Source organism: Chiloscyllium plagiosum, unplaced genomic scaffold (assembly GCF_037043375.1).
Source record: "Chiloscyllium plagiosum isolate Xiang-an unplaced genomic scaffold, Cpla_swu_hap1 HiC_scaffold_6, whole genome shotgun sequence".
Taxonomy (NCBI): Eukaryota; Metazoa; Chordata; class Chondrichthyes; order Orectolobiformes; family Hemiscylliidae; genus Chiloscyllium; species Chiloscyllium plagiosum.
This window is the reverse complement of record NW_028270144.1, coordinates 59,852,864-59,873,539: the sequence shown is the minus strand read 5'-3', so window position 1 is coordinate 59,873,539 and position 20,676 is coordinate 59,852,864. Positions and strand designations below refer to the sequence as shown.

At 41.2% G+C, this 20,676-nt stretch overlaps 1 protein-coding gene across 1 annotated transcript in view; it reads right to left on the bottom strand.

Annotated features, from left to right (window-relative positions):
* Nucleotides 1–20,676, bottom strand: part of LOC122550582 (cysteine and histidine-rich domain-containing protein 1-like) — a 45,176-nt gene that overhangs the window by 6,214 nt on the left and 18,286 nt on the right. The window contains exons 4-10 of the mRNA XM_043691539.2: nt 18,172–18,320; nt 17,243–17,346; nt 14,817–14,875; nt 13,248–13,318; nt 11,300–11,405; nt 3,667–3,786; nt 1,894–1,956 (exon numbers count right to left, since the gene is read on the bottom strand). Coding sequence (XP_043547474.1) covers nt 1,894–1,956; nt 3,667–3,786; nt 11,300–11,405; nt 13,248–13,318; nt 14,817–14,875; nt 17,243–17,346; nt 18,172–18,320 — 672 coding nt within the window. The remainder of the gene's footprint in view (nt 1–1,893; nt 1,957–3,666; nt 3,787–11,299; nt 11,406–13,247; nt 13,319–14,816; nt 14,876–17,242; nt 17,347–18,171; nt 18,321–20,676) is intronic.

Genomic DNA, 20,676 nt, shown 5'->3' with positions numbered 1-20,676 from the left:
TCCAGCATCCGCAGTAATTTGCTTTTATATATGTTGGAGTACAATTCTGCTGCTGATGGCACACAGCGCCTCATGGATGCTCTATCTTGAATTGCTAGATCTGTTTGAAATCTGTCCTATTTAGTACAGCAATTGTGCCATACAACATGATGGACAATGTGTAAATATTATAATGATCATTTTAAACTAGAGGTGTTGATTGGGAGTGTGTGTGACTTTATGTAGATAAGAATATGGGCAGCTTCAGAGTTTACTTAACTCTTAACAGCTCAAAGCTGAGCATCAGTGGGGATCTGTTGGTCAGGAGTAGCAAGAAATTGTATTTATCTATCATCAATGACTACTGTAGCAAAAAATGCCAAGGCATTATTAAATGCAGTGAAGCTACAACATGTTACTACTTGTATGTTAAAGAGCATAAGTAACATGCAATATTGAGAAAGCCAAGCAATTCCACAACCAACAAACAAAGCTTTGCAAGTCCTACCAGTTTTGAATGGTCCTGAACAAATAATGGGAGGAAGAAACTCCACAACTATCCTCAGCTGTGTTGCTGGCACAAAAACAAAGACTGAAGTCCTTGCCTCGACCTTCAGCCAGAAATACCAAGTGGATTAATCCCAGCCTCATGTCTCCAGTATCATAGATATCAATCTTCAGCCAATTCAATTCGCTCCAACTGATCTCAAAAAATGGTTGAAGAGATCAGATATTGCAAAAACTAAGGCCTGGCAACATTCCAGGAAAAATACTGAATATGAATGAAGAGGTAAACTCTAGAAGTGAGGCAAGAATAACTGTTCTTGACATCAAGGCAGCATTTGGTGGGGAGTGGCATTAATGAGCCCTAGCAACTGACCAATGGCTAACAGAGGGAAAATTCTTCTCCAACTGAAATCATATCATGCACAAAAGAATATGGTTGTGATTGTTGCAGTCCACTATCTTAGTTCCAGGCCATCACTTCAGGAACTCCTCAGGTTAATATCCTAGGTGAGATTATGCAGGCCAGCTTCTGCATTACATTGCAGCAGGGCTAAAAATTGTAATTCAAATCAAGAGCTTCAGGACAAATGGAAATACCACCCAAGCAGAAATGTGGGAAACAGAGATCATCCATTTAACATAGATTTTTACTAGAATAAAATTTACATTCTCCAAGTACTTAAACTAAACTGGAGAACTGTAAGCAGTGGGGAGGTGATAGGATAATTGTAGCAGTCAGTGGGCTGGTGATTCCTGAAGAAGGGCTTATGCCCGAAACGTCAATTCTCCTGCTCCTTGGATGCTGCCTGACCTGCTGCGCTTTTCCAGCAACACATTTTTCAGATCTGGTAATCCAGAACCGAGGCTAATGTTATGGGAACATGAGTTTGAATCCTAACTTGGCAGATTGTGAACTGTGAATCCAATAAAAATGGTGAAATAACAAGCTTCTTTAAATACCATTATTAATCGCCATTAAGTTCACATTAGTTCAATAATATACTTTAGAGTAAGAAATCTGCTATCTTTTTCTAATCTAGCCACATATGGCCTCAGATTAAAAGTAACGTGGTTGACTTGTAATTACTCTCTGGTAATAAATGCTAGTTGAGCCAGCAATGCCCCTACCCCATGAACAAATCTAAAGGTAAAAAGCAAAGAAGGTATTAACATGGAATTAGGAAAACTATAAATTTTTCATTCATAAATGAGACAAGTTCTATTTTTGTTTAAACAGAGAATCACAACCGAGTGCACTGCCATCCCAATTCTAAGGAAACTTTTCCTTTATAAAAAAGAAATGAGTTAATATCCTGCTAATTGACAGAAAATAGGCATTTGTGATAGTCAAAATTAGTGCATTCACTAAATAGTAGCTGAAAATCATATCGTAGAATCTATACTTACACCCCACAAGTTCACTGTGTGTTCAAATTCCTTTTCCCTTTCAAATAAAATGTGGATATGCAGCTGTAATTTTTTTTTTAGAAGAAGTAGAATTAATTTGCAGTATTAAAATACTTTGGAATACACACAAAAAAGGTCGGTCAGTGATAATGCATGATGCTTTCTGCTTCTGTGATTACAACTCTGGCAGTGAAACTTCAGTGTTTATCCGAATGACTTGAAGAATTTATATTAACAAAATGCAGCATCTACTAGTCAAAGCACATATGTTAGCAACTAGTACAACGTACCTTCAAAAAAATTTTAATTCAGAAATTATATTTAATGGAAAATAACTCCAGTGTGCTGAAGGTGGGGCTTAGAATCCAAAGAACTGTACTCATTAAAGGACTGGCTATGGAAGTATCAACTGGTAACACATTTATAAAAGGAACCTGAACCAATACAGGAAGTGATGAAAGAGAAATTTGACTCCAAAATTTCAATTCCAAATCACTGTGAATCAGTATCTTATTGAAAAATTTCTTGCTATATTCAATTCAAATCAGTGATCACAAAACATTTTTTCTGCCCCACTTAAAATTCTCCATTGACAGAAACATACACCTGTTACCTGCCTGCAAATAAGTGATTCAATTGACAAAACAGCCAGTAACTACAGGAAACAGATTAGGTTAATAGTTCAAAGAAATCAGAGACAACATTTGAGTACTTGCAATACTATGGGGAAAGTAGAAGGAAACAGGACTAACTGAACAGCTCTGCGCTCTGTCATGCTGATATAAGACCAAAAGTTCAATATTTAATGATTACTTGCAAACTTCCTCTATCTAATAGTGAAGGCAAAGTTGCCATAGTTCTACCTTACCACAGTGCTGCTCTCTCATTATAAAGAGCTGACTGGTGAAGGGCACCATGTATCAGGCGGCAGGCAAAGTTGAGGTGAGACTACATATTGCAGGAATTAAACCTACGGCATCCAGCCAACTAAGGTAACAAATCACTTCACTTCACCCAGTTTAATGGTTAACAGCTCTATCAGCCAAAAAAAAATCTGAACTCAAGTCTAAATACTTCATTTTTGAAAAATAACCTAATTTGGGCATCTTGGTGGTTTGCCAATATAGTTCAATATCTGACTCTTAATTGTAGAAAACTTACCAGAAAGAGGGGCTTCATAATTCAAGCACTTATGCTGTTTACATTTGCAAACTGGTCCTTTCTCAGCTTATTTATCGCTATAAATATTGGAGCATTGTTTTCCTACAGAATGCAGCTTTGATTTCTCCATTCTCTACATCCCTAGTTTCAGCTATGCTGCTGCACAGAAACAAAGCCCAGAAATGGAAGGGAATGGAAAGGAAAACTGATGTGCTTTACCCCTTTACAGTTCTATTGATGCATTTGGCTGTCCCTGGATGCACTAAGTTAATCACTTCATGTTTCTGCTGCAAAACCTCACAGGATGGATCAGAGGGAGAATGCAAGTGGTCCATGGGCTGATAAATACCCGTGAAAAAATCTTATAATGATTATTTCCACTGTGAAAAAACTTCAATCCACTGACTCCATCAACATTTCTCATTGCCGCGGAAAGGCAGCCAACATCAAAGACGCCTCCCATTCATTTATAAATTTGATTTATTTTTTAAAAAAAACAATTAATTTGGGGTTCACCTAGCTATTTAAAATTGCAATCTTTGCACTATTGTACTTCACCAAAAAAATCTTGGATACTGTTATATTTTGTACAAGCTACAGAGTTATACTTACCACTGAGCTGTTTGCTTCAACGTAACTCAGCTCTGGGTCGGAGTTTTTGGCATAAATGGTAATTATGACTTGTCCCCCAGTTTGGTGCCAATCATGTCTGCACGGTACAATGTTAGTGGCCTGCAAGAATAGAAGCCATCTAATGAATCTGCTAACTCTGTATTAACGTCCCGAAGTGGGGCTTTTGAGTCAAACAACAATTATGGGATTAAAATGATTCTTGGATGCAAAGCTTAAGTGCACAAGAAACAAAGCAACTTTATTGCAGAAGTGTGAATTACTCATTTTTTTTCCACTAAATAATATTACAAGCATATCTCCTGATGTTCCGTTGAATAATTGGTGCATTGTACCCATTTTGATCCTACAAATCAGTTCTAGACAGACACAGTGCTGATGTTATTTCTACAAGTGAAAATATATTCCACCAAGGTGAGGCACCTCTGGCTGTCCATCTGATCATTTATGTAAAAGATGTTTAATCTCTTTCAGTGCCAAGGGTGAATGAAGGTTGTCTGGGCCATTCAATTGTGATAATGGCCTCATCCATTTCTTAATTAGATGACATGATGGTGGTTGCCCTAAATTTCAGTATTCCTTAATCTGAGGCGGCACAGTGATGCTGCAACAGAAATATAACAGTTCATAAACTGTTTAAAACTCTGTATTGTTAGAGAAATCTCCTGTTTACCAATGAAGACTGTCTTCTCATCAGTCTAAAGTAAAGGCTACTTGATGTTGACCACAAGACCCTGATTTAAAATAACCAACAGTTCAAAAAAATCAGAAGAACCCTTGTATTTTGTGTTGAGTTGTTATCTGCTTTTTTTTTTTAAAATGCCAGTTTTCTAAGTTGTTTCATGCCTACTAGTCAAGCACCCACCAGCTCTGTGAAGTAATGTCATCAATAGGGACTCAAATTTGTTCTATGTCACATGCACTATTAAAAGAACAATACAGGACATGACAGGGCAGTTCAATGGCATCTAAAACTAGGAACAATGCTATTGGATGGATATCCAGTATACCTAGCCAGTAGTCTAGTTTCCTGGAGCTGAGTGCCTTCGCATCAGTCCTCAATTGCTAACATGAATTTTTCCAGTATTCTTTTCTGGGGTGTGGGGTCATTGGCAAGACCATCATTTGTTGCCCATCCCTAACTGCACTTTAGATGCTGGTGAGCAGTCTTCTTGACCTATGGCTGGGAGGGAGTGAGGCGGGTGTATACACCCACAGTACTGTTAAGAGTGCTGAATCGAGTTCTTGGTTTTGACTAAGCCACAGAGAAGGAATGGTGAGCCCTGTAACTTGAAGAAAACTTTTGAACGTGACCATGTTCCCATGAATTTGGTCCTCTTGTACTTATAGGTCATAGCGTTAGTGGGCGGCACGGTGGCACAGTGGTTAGCACTGCTGCCTCACAGCGCCAGAGACCCGGGTTCAATTCCCGACTCAGGCGACTGACTGTGTGGAGTTTGCACGTTCTCCCCGTGTCTGCGTGGGTTTCCTCCGGGTGCTCCGGTTTCCTCCCACAGTCCAAAGATGTGCAGGTCAGGTGAATTGGCCATGCTAAATTGCCCATAGTGTTAGGTAAAGGGGTAAATTTAGGGGAATGGGTGGGTTATGCTTCGGCTGGTCAGTGTGGATTTGTTGGGCCGAAGGGCCCGTTTCCACACTGTAAGTAATCTAATCTAATCAGATCTGCAACAACCACAGCCATCTTGTTTTGTGCTAGATAAGAATCTAACCAATGGAAAGATTTTTCTGATCCTCAGTGACTTTAATTTTGCTCAGGATCTTTGAGTTCATACTCAGTCAAACATTGACTTGATGTAAAGCGCAGTCACTCTTATTTCTTCTCAGGATTTCAGTTCTTTCGTTTCGATAAAGGCTGTAACAAGGTCAGAAGCTGGATGTCCTGACAAAGAACAAGCCGAATGTCAGTTAGTAGTAATTGTCAAGCAAGTGTTGTCTGACAGCACTGCTGATGGCACCTTCCCATCACTTTGCTGATGGGATTGTAATTGGTTGGGTTGGATTTGGTTTTGCTTTTTGTGGATAGGGTATCCCAGACAATTTTTACATTGTTGGGTTGATACCAGTGTGGAAAATATACTAGAACAACTTGGCTAGGGTGTGACTATTTCTCAAGTGCAAGTCTTCAGTACTATTGCTGGTACGTTATCAGGACCCATAGCCTTTGTAGCATCCAGTGCCTTCAGCCATTTCATGATATTACATGGAGTGGAGAGAATTGAGACTGGTACCTGTAATGTTAGGGCTGTGATAGAACCATAGAAATGATACTGCACAGAAAGGAGCCTTGCAGCCCATCTTGTCCATGCTGACCCAAAGACACCTAGATGCCCTTTGTTAACCTATCTTCCTGCACATGGCCCATAGCCCTGCAGCTTATACCACTTTAAAGGTGCAGATTTAGGTACTTTATTTAAGAGAGTTATGGGTCTCTGCCTCCAGCTGTACTCAGGCAGAAAATTCCAGACATCCATCACCCTCTGCATTTTCCTTTTACTAATTAGACATTGAGTAAAGGAGCTGAAACTTTATTGCTGGAACAGCACAGCAGGTCAGGCAGCATCTAGGGAACAGAAGATTCGACGTTTCGGGCACATGCCCTTCTTCAGGAATGAGCAGAGAGTGTTCAGCAGGAGAAGATAAAAGGTAGGGAGGAGGGACTTGGAGGAGGGGCGTTGGAAATGTGATAGGTGGAAAGAGGTCAAGGTGAGGGTGATAGGTCGGAGTAGGGTGGAGGCGGAGAGGTCAAGAAGACGACTGCAGGTCAGGAAGGCGGTGCCGGGCTGGAGGGATTCGGCTGAGACAAGGTGGGGGGAGGGGGGATGAAGAAACTGGTGAAGTCCAAGTTCATCCCCTGTGGTTGGAGGGTTCCCAGTCGGAAGATAAGACGCTCCTCCTCCGACCGTCGCGTTGTTGTGGTTTGGCGGTGGATGAGTCCAATGACCTGCATATCCTCGGTGGAGTGGGAGGGGGAGTTGAAATGCTGTGCTACAGGGTGATTGGGTTGGTTCGTCCGGGTGGCCCAGAGGTGCTCTCTGAATCGCTCCGCAAGTAGGCGGCCTGTCTCCCCAATATAGAGGAGGCCACACCGGCTGCAGTAGATAATGTGGGTGGAGGTGCAGGTGAATCTGTGGCGGATATGGAAGTTTCCTTTGGGGCCTTGGAGAGAAGTGAGGGGGGAGGTGTGGGCGCAAGTGTTGCACCTCCTGCGGTTGCAAGGGAAGGTGCCGGGAGTGGAGGTTGGGTTGGTGGGGGGTATGGATCTGACAAGGGAGTCGCGGAGGGAGTGGTCTCTACGGAAAGCTGATAGAGGAGGGGAGGGAAATATATCCTTGGTGGTGGGGTCCGTTTGGAGGTGGCGGAAGTGACGGCGGATGATGCGCTGTACATGGAGATTGGTGGGGTGGTAGGTGAGGACCAGTGGGGTTCTTTCCTGGTGGCGGTTGGAGGGGCGGGGCTCAAGGGCGGAGGAGCGGGAAGTGGAGGAGATGCGGTGGAGGGCATCGTCGATCACGTCGGGGGGGAAATTGCGGTCCTTGAAGAAGGAGGCCGTCTGTGTTGTGCGTATTTTGAACTGGTCCTCCTGGGAGCAGATGCGGCGGAGACGAAGGAATTGGGAGAATGGGATGGCGTTTTTACAGGGGGCGGGGTGGGAGGAGGTGTAGTCCAGGTAGCTGTGGGAGTCGGTCGGTTTGTAGTAGATGTCCGTGTTGATTCGGTCGTCTGAGATAGAAACAGAAAGGTCTAGGAAGGGGAGGGAGGAGTCCGAGACTGTCCAGGTGAATTTGAGGTCAGGGTGGAAGGTGTTAGTGTAGTGGATGAACTGTTCAACCTCCTCGTGGGAGCACGAGGTAGCGCCGATACAGTCATCAATGTAGCGGAGGAAAAGATGGGGGGTGGGGCCAGTGTAGTTGCGGAAGATGGATTGTTCCACATACCCTACGAAGAGGCAGGCATAGCTGGGGCCCATGCGGGTGCCCATGGCTACTCCTTTTGTTTGGAGAAAGTGGGAGGATTGGAAAGAAAAGTTGTTCAGGGTGAGGACCAGTTCAGTCAGTCGAAGGAGGGTGTCGGTGGAAGGGTACTGGGTGGTACGGCGGGAAAGGAAGAAGCGGAGTGCTTTGAGTCCTTCGTGATGGGGGATGGAGGTGTACAGGGACTGGATGTCCATGGTGAAGATGAGGCGTTGGGGACCGGGGAAGCGGAAATCCTGGAGGAGGTGGAGGGCGTGGGTGGTGTCACGGACGTAGGTGGGGAGTTCTTGGACTAATGGGGACAGGACCGTGTCGAGGTAGGAGGAGATGAGTTCGGTGGGGCAGGAGCAGGCTGAGACGATGGGTCGTCCGGGGCAGTCAGGTTTGTGGATTTTGGGCAGGAGGTAGAAGCGGGCGGTGCGGGGTTGTGGTACTATGAGGTTGGAGGCGGTGGATGGGAGGTCCCCTGAGGTGATGAGGTTATGGACGGTCTGGGAGATGATGGTTTGGTGGTGGGGGGTGGGGTCATGGTCAAGGGGGCAGTAGGAGGAGGTATCTGCGAGCTGGCGTTTGGCCTCAGCGGTGTAGAGGTCGGTGCGCCAAACTACTACTGCGCCTCCCTTGTCAGCTGGTTTGATGGTGAGGTTGGGGTTGGAACGGAGGGAGTGGAGGGCTGTGCGTTCCGAGGGTGAGAGGTTGGAGTGGGTGGGAGGGGTGTGGGAGTTCAGGTAGCGGTTAATATCGCGGCGGCAGTTTGCAATAAAGAGGTCGAGGGCAGGTAGGAGGCCAGCACGGGGTGTCCAGGTAAAGGAGTTGGGAGGTCATGCATGTAGACAGGATATTGGTTAGGCCACCTTTGAAATATTGCATGCAATTCTGGTCTTTCTGGTATAGGAAGGATGTTGTGAAACTTGAAAGGGTTCAGAAAAAGTTTACATGGATGTTGCCAGGGTTGGAGGGCTTGAGCTATAGGGAGAGGTTGAATAGGTTGGGGTTGTTTTCCCTGGAGCGTTAAATGCTGAGGGGGGTGACCTTATACATATTTATAAAATCATGAAGGTCATGGATAGAGTAAATAGACATTGAGAATCCCTGGACTGGGGTAGTCCAGAACTAGAGGATATAAAGGTGAGAGGGGAAAAATTTAAAAGGGACCTAAGGGGCAACTTTCTCTTGCAAAAGGTGGTGTGTGTATGGAATGAGCTGCCAGGGAAAGTGGTGGAGGCTGGTACAATTAGAACATTTAAAAGACATTTGGATGAGTACATGAGGAGGAAGGGTTTAGAGGGATATGGGCTAAGTGCTGACAAATGGGACTAGATAAATTTAGGATATCAGGTCGGCACGGATAAATTGGACTGTACTTGTACATCTCTATGACTCATGTCCCATCTAATTCATCCGTCACTTAGTTTGAATCCATGACCACTGGTTTTTGATATCTCCGGAAAATAGGTTCCTCCTATCTCGTCTATCCCTCATGATTTTATATGTCAATCATGTTTCCCCCTCAGCCTTCCCTATTTCAAGAAAATAATCCCAACCTCTCCTCATAGCTACAATTCTCCAGCTCTGGTAGCATTCTAGTAAATCTTCTCTGCACTCTCTCCAGAGCATTTTTATATACTTCCTGTAATGTGGTCACCAGACTGCACATAATACCCAGTTGTGGCCTCACCAGTGTCTTATACACAGTTTCATCATTATATTTCTATTTTTATATTCTATACCACTGCCGATGAACAAGAGCATTCCATGTGCCTTCTTTACAACTTTATTTACCTGTACTTCTACCAGTAGGGACCTGAGCAACTTGTATGCCAAGATCTCTCACTTCATCTACCCCTCTAAGTATATTCCTGTTTATTGTGTATTCACTTTTACTGTTTGACCTACCTAAATGCATTACCTCACACTTACCAGAGCTGAATCCAGCTGTCATTTTCCTGCCCACTCCACTAATTCATCTGTATATCAGTTTGGAGCTTACACCTATCCTCTCTCTTTCCATTACATTATTAATTTTTGCGTCATCTTCAAATTTTCCAATTATGTTCAAGTCCAAATTGTTAATGTATAAAACAAACAGCGGCAGTCCCAACACCAAGCCCCACAGGACATCACTTGAAATAGCTTTCCATTTGCACAGGCAGACATTGATCATTACCCTTCATTTCATGTTACTAAGCCAACTTTGGATTTAATTCCAACACACCACCTTGTATTTCATGAGCCTTTACTTTCTTGGGTATCTGTCAGGAGGAACCTTGTCAAATGCCTTACTGAAATCCATGTAGACAACAGTCATTGTATCAGCCTCATCAATACTGCTTGTCACTTCAAAAGAATTTAAATTTGTAAGGCATGAACATCCCTTAAAGCCATATTGACTACATTTGACTAGCCAATACCTTTTTTAAGTGAGTCCTAGAGATCTCTCAGGATTGATTCTAACAGTTTCTAACACTGAAATAAGATAAGCTAGCCTTTAGCTGTTTGACATTTCATTGAGTCAGAGTCAAGCACAGAAACAGACCCTTTGATCAACTTGACTGTGCTGACCATATATCTCAATCTGACCTAGCACCTAGCCCATATCCCTCAAAAATCTTCCTAAAACACACACACAATCAGATGCCTTTTAAATTTTGTAGTTGTACCTGCCTCCATTTTTCTCAGGCAGGTCATGCTGTACATGCACCACTCTGAGTGAAAGTTACCCCTCAGGTCCTCTTTAAAATCTTTCCCCTCTCACCTTCAATCTATGCCCTCTAGTTTTGGACACCCCACCCTAGGAAAAAGACCTTGGCTATTCATCCTATCCAAGCCAGTCATGATTTTATAAACCTCTAAGTCTAAGTCTCAGCCTCCGCCTCTAATGTTCCAGTAAACAACAGAACCGCACTGTACCATTGACACGGACCACCTACGTGGCATTTCTGGTTGCAGATTCTTCAGTGAGTAGCAGCATTATATGTGGCAGAACCCAGACCTCAACCACCGATACTAGAAATCACTTAACTTTGGCTATATTATGCTGCTTTGCAGGGGAGTACTCCTGTGCATATCTTCTCCAGTTTGATATTTTATTAGAAAAGCCTGCTGCTGCTCCTTGTTAAACAGAATTTTTCTGATTCTGATTGTGCAGTGCACGTGCCTTGAATTGCTAGATTGGTTTAAAATTTATCCCATTTAGCAGAATAGTAGTACTATTTCCTCAATGTGGACGTTGGTGTTCATCTCCCCGAGGACTGTATAGTGGTCATGCTTACCAGTATGGTTATGGACATGTGCATCTCTTACAGTAATCCAGATAAGGATGGAATCAAATACATTTTTTGTCTTGTTAGTTCCCTCAGCACCTGCTGCATGCCCAGTCAAATAGCTGTGACCATTAGAACTTTCAGCCTGGTCAGTTGGGACAACACTGAATCACTATTTGTAATGGACTTTGATGTTCCTCAGCCAGAGTACATTCTGTGCCCTTGCCATCCTCATGAGTCTCACACTGTAATAGTGAGAAGATCTTTATATATTTTACTTTTATAGATAAAGCGATTTATAGTGCTGGATAAAGAAATGTTTCCAAGTGACACCAAGAAGAAAAAAACTGTTAGACTTACAGCAGTTGCTTTGGTCCACATATGCTTGCCTTGTGTACAGCCCCGTTGGGCCATGAAAGAACTGAAATCAGAAGTTTTTCTCTTACAGCAGCTCCAGTATTTCATCCTGGAGAAAAAAAATTAAACAAAAACATTTACTGAGGAACCTCGATTAACCGAATATCAATTATACGAATATCGGATTATCCGAAGGCGATCTCGAGGACCCGACTGAAACATTACATCAGAGGTGTTTCCAACACTGATCGCGCCTTTTTCTTTACAATGATTAAAAACGAACTCGGCTTACTGAAATACTGCCGAAAACATCAATGGGCACCCAGGCACTGTCTCCAAATGACTGACTGCCTACCCTCCCTCTCTCTCTCTCCCCCCACACTTTCCCTGGAGTTCTACACAGGGGTGTACTCTAAACCCCCCCTTTCTCCAAATAATCTTTCCAACACTGGGCAAAGGTGGAACTTAAAAGGTTGTGCGCGCATGTCCGATCTGGAGAAGCCGCCCCCTCCCCACCCCGCAAAAGACAGGTGCAGTCTTACTGCTGGTGTCCAGTCGAGCTGGCAGGGGTGGTGGGGTGTTTGTGGACTGGGTTGGTGGGTTGAACAGGGGCAGGGCTGGACGGATCTGGGGTCAGACGGGGGGTCGCGTGCAGTGTGCTGCTGCCTAATGTCCTGACCGGGGGGCAGACTGAGCAAAGGCTCGCTGTGGCACTCCCATTGCACGGAGTGTGTGTGTGTGTGTGTGTGTCAGTCAATGCTGCAGGTCCCTTACACACAAGTGTGTCTCTACTCAGAAACAAACCCCGAGACACAGAGGGAGTACGGCCGGCAGAGGGAGGAGAAAGGAAACTGAGCTTCAGAGGAAGGGCATTGAATCAATTAACCGAATAATCAATTATCTGAATGAAATACGGCCTGTCTCGATTTCAGATAATCAAGGTTCCTCTATAAAATGATTAATTGCATACCAGGAGCACAATTTCATCAGTCAAGAAAGAATGCAAAACATCAGTACAGTTACATATAATGTGAATCTGCCAGTTGCATAGGGCTGCTCACTCATTCAAACGAGACAGCTGTGGAGATTTTAAGCTACAGATCACCATACCACAGGTGACTGGTGAAGTTGAGAAGGCAGGACCTTCAAGGTGACCTGTGCCAGTACAGGAATTGAACCCAAGCTATTGCTGTCACTCTGCATCTCAAATCAGCTATCCATCCAAATGAGCTAACTAATCCTCGCAGTTACAGAATGCCAGTATGCAGTGTTTTCTAGTGAATTTGCACAAGATCCTTAACATCCATATATATTTTACTCATTCAAATCTTGAGCACCACTTACTCCACCAGCCCACGAAGCTATTTGTATCATTGAACTGATTTGTATGTTTACTGGCTATTTTAGTATGTAATATAATGATATTTATTTAAAAGTATTCATTTGAGCTGGAAGTGTGCATTGCTGGTAAAGCCTGCATTTATTATCCATCAACCCTACAAATGAGTTCCTGTACATTACAGTGGAATATATTATTACTGATGTAAAAAGTGTAAAAAAAAAACTCACTGAAATAGACAAGATGATATACAAATATCTATATTCAAATATCTAGCTATACAAATAGATATTTAACAAAGAAAATGGAAAAAGTATAACAAAAACACTTATTTACCTATCTGAGGGAGATGCAGGAAAGCATTTCTGGACACACTGTACCTCCTGATTGCTGTACCGTAGGTTGTATAACATCCACAAGATCTTACACCTCGGTATATATGACAAGATAAAACTATCCCCCAAAATTTAAATTCTAATGAGGTTTCTGCGCTGTAACAATATAAGGTTTATGCTACTCCAGAAAATTCTTTGTTCTTTATCAGTCAAGGAGAAAAATTATAGTCCCTACATATTATTGTCTTGGAACGCAGCAAAGATAAACTATACATACCCTTCATGGAAAATGGGCACTCCTGAGTGATAAACACATACCTCTTCATTGCTGTCTGCATCTATAAACGTCTTCAATAGGTGTATAAGGGCAAAATTTAAAGATAAATCAGAAAAGATTGTAAATTGGGTTAGTAAGATAACTCAATATATTTGAAATCTTATTCTTCCGCACCGGTTTTGACTATTAGAATATTAGGTTTTCCAATAACAAAGACTAAACAGCAAATTAACAATGTAACGATTTGCACTTGAGTGTCGTAATTCAAAATTACATTTGTTATTTTGTTCCAGGACATTTCAAAAGCAATATATCTTAAATAAAATGTAAAACAGACACTGCTTTTTGGCTGGAACAATGTTGTTACAAATTCATCTATTCTTCTTCTAAATTATGATAGTAAAAGAAATCTTCAACAAAAATATCTTGAGTGTAAAAACAAGTGGATTGAAAGTGGCTGCAGACAGCTCCATGTTAAATATATTCTCTCCATAAAACTGAGAAATATTGTACACATTAAGTAAAATTAAAGATAATGAAGAATAGCTTTCTCCTCCTTCCCATTATCAATAAATATGACGAAAAACTAAAAGCTTTTAACTACAATCATTTGAGAAAGATGCTTTCCTCCATTAGAGTGCAACTAGCTCAACTATAATTTACTAGACACAGAGCATCATTTCTTCACATGGCTTAAAGAATGGAGCAATTTTATTATTCAGTTATTTATTGTGCATTTATCAGTGATAAACAAGTTAATATAGTAGAAAATCTTGCTTGATTCAAACAGAACAAAAGGCATACTGCTTGAATAAATAATCTACATATGGCTTCTAAATGTATGCTTGGAATGTGCATATCCTAAAGGTCAAACACCCTATTACTGTCTTTCAGAAAATCCCCAATGTCAAAACAAACAAATGTTTTGTATTACTATAGAACTACAGGAAATATTTTGATTTTTACAGCTGATCTTGCAGAAATAAAAAGTGATTCTCTATCAGAATGGAATCAATCCTCGTCCATAATAGGAAAGCTTATATCAGTGTACAATTTCTATCCGGTTTTATAAATTTCTGTAATGGAGAGAACGCAATTAAACTTGCTATGCCGCTTGTGTCCTCCCACCAAAACCAATACTGTAGCAAGTTAGTGTTGACTCTCCAGAAGATATTTTCTGACCAATTCCCAAATTATTTATGACTGCATGATTTTGAAGACTGAATTATATTTGCACACCATACCCTTTTTTTCTTTCCACCAACTGCATTGCTCATTTTCTGATGCCTATTTGCAGTACCAAAGAAGGCTAAGCATCTGATATGAAATCAAATCAGTTTTAGATATTTGTTAGGAAACAACAAATTCCTTTAGAGGATACAACTTATCATAGTCAGACAAACACATATATAGAAATTTAGCTGCTGTCTAGCTTAGTTAATAGGGACCTAGCCTCCTTTTATTATTTTCAAACACACTTTCTTGACTGCCCCCTTTTATCAAAAGAGGTGACATATTAAAAGAAAGTAAGTTATAACAATAGGGCTTAGCTCTTTTTCAATTGCTTACCTTGTTACAACCTGCATTTTTACATGTGGTCCCAACCTTTACTTCATTACTATCCTCTTCTATAAAAGACAGAATTTTTGCTTTTAGTAAACAACTATATAATATCAGGGAGTGTGTGGGGAAAGTTGCAAATTTTTAAATTCACATTGGCATTTCCAGACTGAGATTTTCAAAAACGCAACCACTCATACCTTTCATGTAAACATTAGACAATGAATTAGAACGAAGAAAATTTTCAGCCCAGGAGCAGGCCCTTCGGCCCTCCAAGCCTGAGCCGATGCAAATCTACTGTCTAAACCTATCGCGCAATTCCTAAGCATCTTTATCCCTCTGCTCTCCAACTACTCATGCATTTGTCCAGATGCACCTTAAATGAATCTACCGTGCCTGCCTCTACTATCTCTGCTGGCAACGCATTCCAGGCACCTCCACCTTCTGTGTAAAGTACTTGCCGTGTGTATCCCCCTTAAACTTTTCACCTCTCACCTTGAACGCGTGACCTCTCATTATTGAATCCCTCACCCTGGGGAAAAAGCTTATTTCTATCCACCCTAGTTATACCCATTATAATTTTGTAGACCACAATCAGGTCCCCCCTCAATCTCTTCTGCTCTAATGGAAACAATCCTAACCTAATCAACCTCTCTTCATAGCTAGCACCTTCCATATCAGGCAACATCCTCGTAAACCTTCTCTGCACCCTCTCCAAAGCATCCACATTCTTTTGGTAATGTAGTGACCAGAACTGTACACAGAATTCTAAATGCGTCCGAACCAAAGTCTTATACAATTTTAACATGACCTGCCAGCTCTTATACTCAATATCCCATCCGATGAAGGCAAGCATACCATATGCCTTCTTGACCACTCTATCTACCTGTGCAGCCAGCTTCAGGGTACAATGGACCTGAACTCCCAGGTCTCTCTGCTCATCAACTTTTCACAACTCTTCCATTTACAGTATAGTTCGCTCTAGAATTAGACTTCCTAAAATACATCACCTCACATTTGCCTGGATTGAACTCCATCTGCCATTTCTCTGCCCAACTCTCCAGTCTATCTATATTCTCCTGTATTCTTTGACAGTCCCCTATGCTTTCTGCTACTCCACCAATCTTCGTGCCATCTGCAAACTTACTGATCAGACCAACAATACCCTCTTCCAGATCATTTATGTATATGACAAACATCAGTGGCCCCAGTACTGATCTCTGTAGAACACCACTGGTCACCTTTCTCCATTTCAAGAAAATCCCTTCAATTACTACTCCTTCCCAACCAGTTCTTTATTCATCTAGCTAGAACACACTGCACACCATGTGAATTCACTTTCTCCATTAGTTTAGCATGGGGAACCTTATCAAGCACCTTACTGAAGTCAGTGTATATGATATCTACAGCTTTCCTTCATCTATCAGCTTGGTCACTTCCTCAAAGGACTCTATTAGGTTGGTAAGGCACATTCTCCCCCCGCACAAAACCATGTTGCCAATCACTGATAAGTCCATTCCTTTCCAAATATAAATTGATTTTATCCCTCAGCACCTTCTCCAGCAATTCCCCACCAGTGACGTCAGACTCACTGGTCTGTAGTTACCTGGAATATCCCCACTACCCTTCTTGTACAGGCAGATAACATGAGCAACTCTCCAGTCCTCTAGCACTTCACCTATGTTTAAGGATACTACAAAGATATCTGTCCGGCCCCAGCTATTTCCTCTTCCTCCTCCCTCAGCATTCTAGATCCCATCCAGTCCTGGGGATTTGTCCACCTTAACATCCTTTAGCCTACCCAATACATCTTCCCTCCTTATGTCAACGTGATCCAGAGTAAACAAACTTCTAACTCTAATCTCAACATTCATCATGTCCCTCTCCTCAGTGAACACTGATGCAAAGTAATCTTTGAGAATTTCACCATTTTCTCATCTTTGACACACAGCTTTCTTTCTTATCCTTTAATGACCAACCCTTTCTCTAGATACCCTCTTGCTTCTTATATATGAATAAAAGGCTGATTAAATTAGATTAGATTCCCTACAGTGTGGAAACATGCCCTTCGGCCCAACAAGTCCACACCAACCCTCCGAAGAGTAACCCACCCAGACCCATTTCCCTCTGACTAATGCACCTAACACTATGGGCAATTTAGCATTGCCAATTCACCTGACCTGCACATCTTTGGACTTAATTCTGCTCGCTCAAAGAATTATAAATTAAAAATAAGAACTAGTTTATATGAGAATATTACCAGCAAATTATGTTTTTATGGAACAAATAAACTCTAATTAAATTCATTTTCTAAGATCTTTATCAGCATTAATCACAATTAAAAATCTTTAACTATCTACAGTACAATTAAAAACAAAACCATTAAGAATGTTTTTAAACTAAGTACTGCAGCTTGAATGTCCAAAACTATTCACCTTCCTTTCTGGGTCCATTGTCAGCAGTTAACTTGAGTTTTTCTAGTGCTTGCTTCAATGACGAAGAAACCTTTTGTTCCAATCTTACTAAAGGGGCATCTGGGCTATTAGGATAAAATAATATTCAAATCATTTTTTGGATTGTCACATATGTACATTTATTTTTTCTTTTAAAAATAGATTTGGTTCATCTGCCTCCATATCTACTTTTTTTCCAAAGCAAAACCCACAGCAAGCTTACGCAAGCATAAGTGCAACACTAAAGGACATTAAGACAGTGACCTGTCAAGATATAACAAGTTCAACCTACAGTTTCAAACGCAAGTCAAAAAAATTAAAAAATCTCCATTACTTATATTTACAGCCAGATCCTGATATAGATTGTGAGACCAAGATCAACAGAGATCGTTATCACAAGGATACAAGGAAAGCATATGGATGATTTCTTCTATTTTGAAAGCGGAGTAAATATCAATAATCCATTATAGATACAGATTAAAACAATTAGGAGTGAGCAACATCTAGCCATGTAGAAGTAAGGCAACTTTAGAGTGCATTAAGTCATTAAATTAGTTTAACTCCCAAAGTCCATTGACTCTGTATTTTACGTCAATTTGGAGAAATAAGAATATAAACTCCATGCCATATGCAATACATATTCACTCAATGTTTTACGATACAAGAAATTTTGGCACAGAATTTTCAGTTCATAGAAAGCAAAGACTTGTCCACGGAACGGATATTCATACAAAACATGTCTAATGTATTTTGAAAAAGAGCACAAACTAATGAATAAAACAAAACAGATCTCAATAACAGATTTCAAAACCTCCCAATGATTTGATCTTCAATCATGACTTTGAATAAAGGCACATTTCTCAAACTACAACAAACGTCTCACTTCTTTCTGTTTTATATACAAAGTTTACCTTGGCCTTACAATTGCTTCAACTGGTCTTCGGCTCTGCATAACATAATCATTACTCTTTGGTTTCAGCTCTGGTTCTGATGCGATCTTCACTTCAGGTTTGACAGGGTCAGGAGGTTTTTCATTGGAATGCTTTCCTTTAGTACAACCCTAAAAGAAAAATCAAAATAGAAATCTAGCTTTCAAGCATAAAATTTGGTTTCCTTCAAAATGTTAGCTCAGATTTTAAGTGACAAAGGGTTGGGGCTGCCCAATGAGAGGCAGCTAGTTTTATGGACTTCCCATATTATAACATTAATTTAATTGTATCTCAGTCTATAGGAAATCTTGAGCATCAAGGAAAACGGGAGTTATCTGATCAGCCATTCACACTAAAGAATACTCTGACGTGCAAGTTCATTTTTTTAATCATTTACAGAAAGCAAAATAAAGATTAGTTTATGCCAATGGAATTACACATTTCTTTGTTCCCTTTACACCAATGTATAACAGAAGTAGCTGTATGAAGTTTCAACATTATGAATCAGGCATTCCTATGAGAGTAGTAAGGCTTATGCATAGCAACTGACTATTATTTCTGAAGTCCACAACCTTCATGCAAAGTTGAGAATTCTCAAGTCTAGCTGCTGTCGAGTCCACTTCACCTATATGCTGTTTGTTTTGAGGGGCAGCATTCAAAGAATCTAGCAGTTGTGACAGTTCCCTGGATAGTGTGCATGACTTCAGGAATTGTTGTCTGCAGTTACAAATAAGTTCAACATCGAGGAAATGAAGTTTCTTGTTGAGGAACCTGACTGAATGATGCAATGGAGCTCTGAATGCCACACGGTGCAGTCAACAGTGACTTGAAGAGAAACTAGAAGTTGCTAAGAGAAACCAGAAATTGCTGCAAATCTCAGCTTGGCTGCCTGGGTCCATGGTGACTGCACTAGCAATTGTTTTCCTTTAAAGGGCATCTGGAACCTCACAAAATGTATTTGTGGACTGCCAAATAGAAGATGCCAAACCAATTCCCCAGTTCACCGCTGTAAGGTACCAGTAGCAAGGAAACTCAACTCTATTATGGTATTCAAACCTACAGTCATTGTGCTTCTTCCCAAGCTGAGTTGCATATCTGTCTGCATGTGGTGGCAGATACAATGACAGCTTCTCTAGCTATAAAAATCCTTCTCCACATTCCTGCATAGATTTGGAGGCTACAGGGACACCTATGTATGCCCTGTACACTGGATAACATAGGTGGAGGCCCTGGTTCCCCTCTGTTTGCTCACCCACAGTTGCATTCCCCTAAGCTTCATGTCTCGAATTCTGCTGTCCTTGTTCTTTGCTTCTTCCCTTGTTTTCTTCCTTCATCTTTTGAAAGTTATCAATGACAGCTGTTGGATTTGGTGCTCCTTACAGCCAGTATGGAATTACTATTCCTCTCTGAAGAAAATGCAAGAATTGAGATGCACACTTTCCATTAGACAATCTTGTCAGAGTTGAAGTAACTCTAGGTCTTTATCAGGCTGGTCCTGTCTTCAGTGAAAGCTTACCCTGTGCCATTTGTGCATGGAGAGGTGCAACCTCCACAACTGGTTCTGCTCTTTCCTGTTGTGACGATGTGTAAGATATTGTGATTTATCTGAACATTCTTTGCGGGCATTTGTCAAATAACGCAATGTAAATTTATTGGCCATTTATTACTCTTTGCAATGCAGTTTTTACTCATTGTAAAGTTCAGCCTGCTTAAGTTTCATCCCCAAGTTGTTAACACATACATGCACAGGCCAGAGAATGGTTCTCTACAGAAGAATGTGCATTAACTTCCCATACCCTTCCGATCCCAAACCTTTATCATCACCGCTGGTGAATCGCAGATCCCTACCTGAGAAGGGAAGATGAATGAATGGAAATAGTATAGAAATAGTTATTATATAGAAATAGTTAATGTGATTCAATGTGACTGCAAGAATAAAAAAATCAAATTATCTAAATGGAGAGAAACTTCAAAATACTTTGGTGTAGTGGGGTTCTGGTTGTCCTTGTCATAGGTCACAGGAAGGAAGTTTTCAAGTTCAGCACTTAATAAAAAAGTAATTTTTCACGAAAAGAACAGAGTATAAAAGTAGGGAGTACTGAAGCAATTGCTCAAGGTATCGATGACGCTGCATCTGGAGTACTGTGGACAGTTTTGGCCATCAGCACTTGAGGAATTATGTAACTGCACCGGAGGTAGATCATTAGAATAATTCCAGAGATGAAAGGTTTGAGCAGTTTAGGCCTAAATTTGCCAGAGATTAGAAGGATGAGATCAAATTAAGGTACAGACAATGCTAAAGAGAATTGACAAAGTAGACATGGAGCGAACATTTCTCCTTGTGGGTCAATCTCAACAGGTCATAGTTTTAAAACTAAGAAGAATAATTTTTCACTCAAATCTATGGAATTCACTATTCCAGAGTGCAGTGGATGCCAGGATACAATAAATTTGAGATGGAATAGACAGATTATTAATTAGTAATGG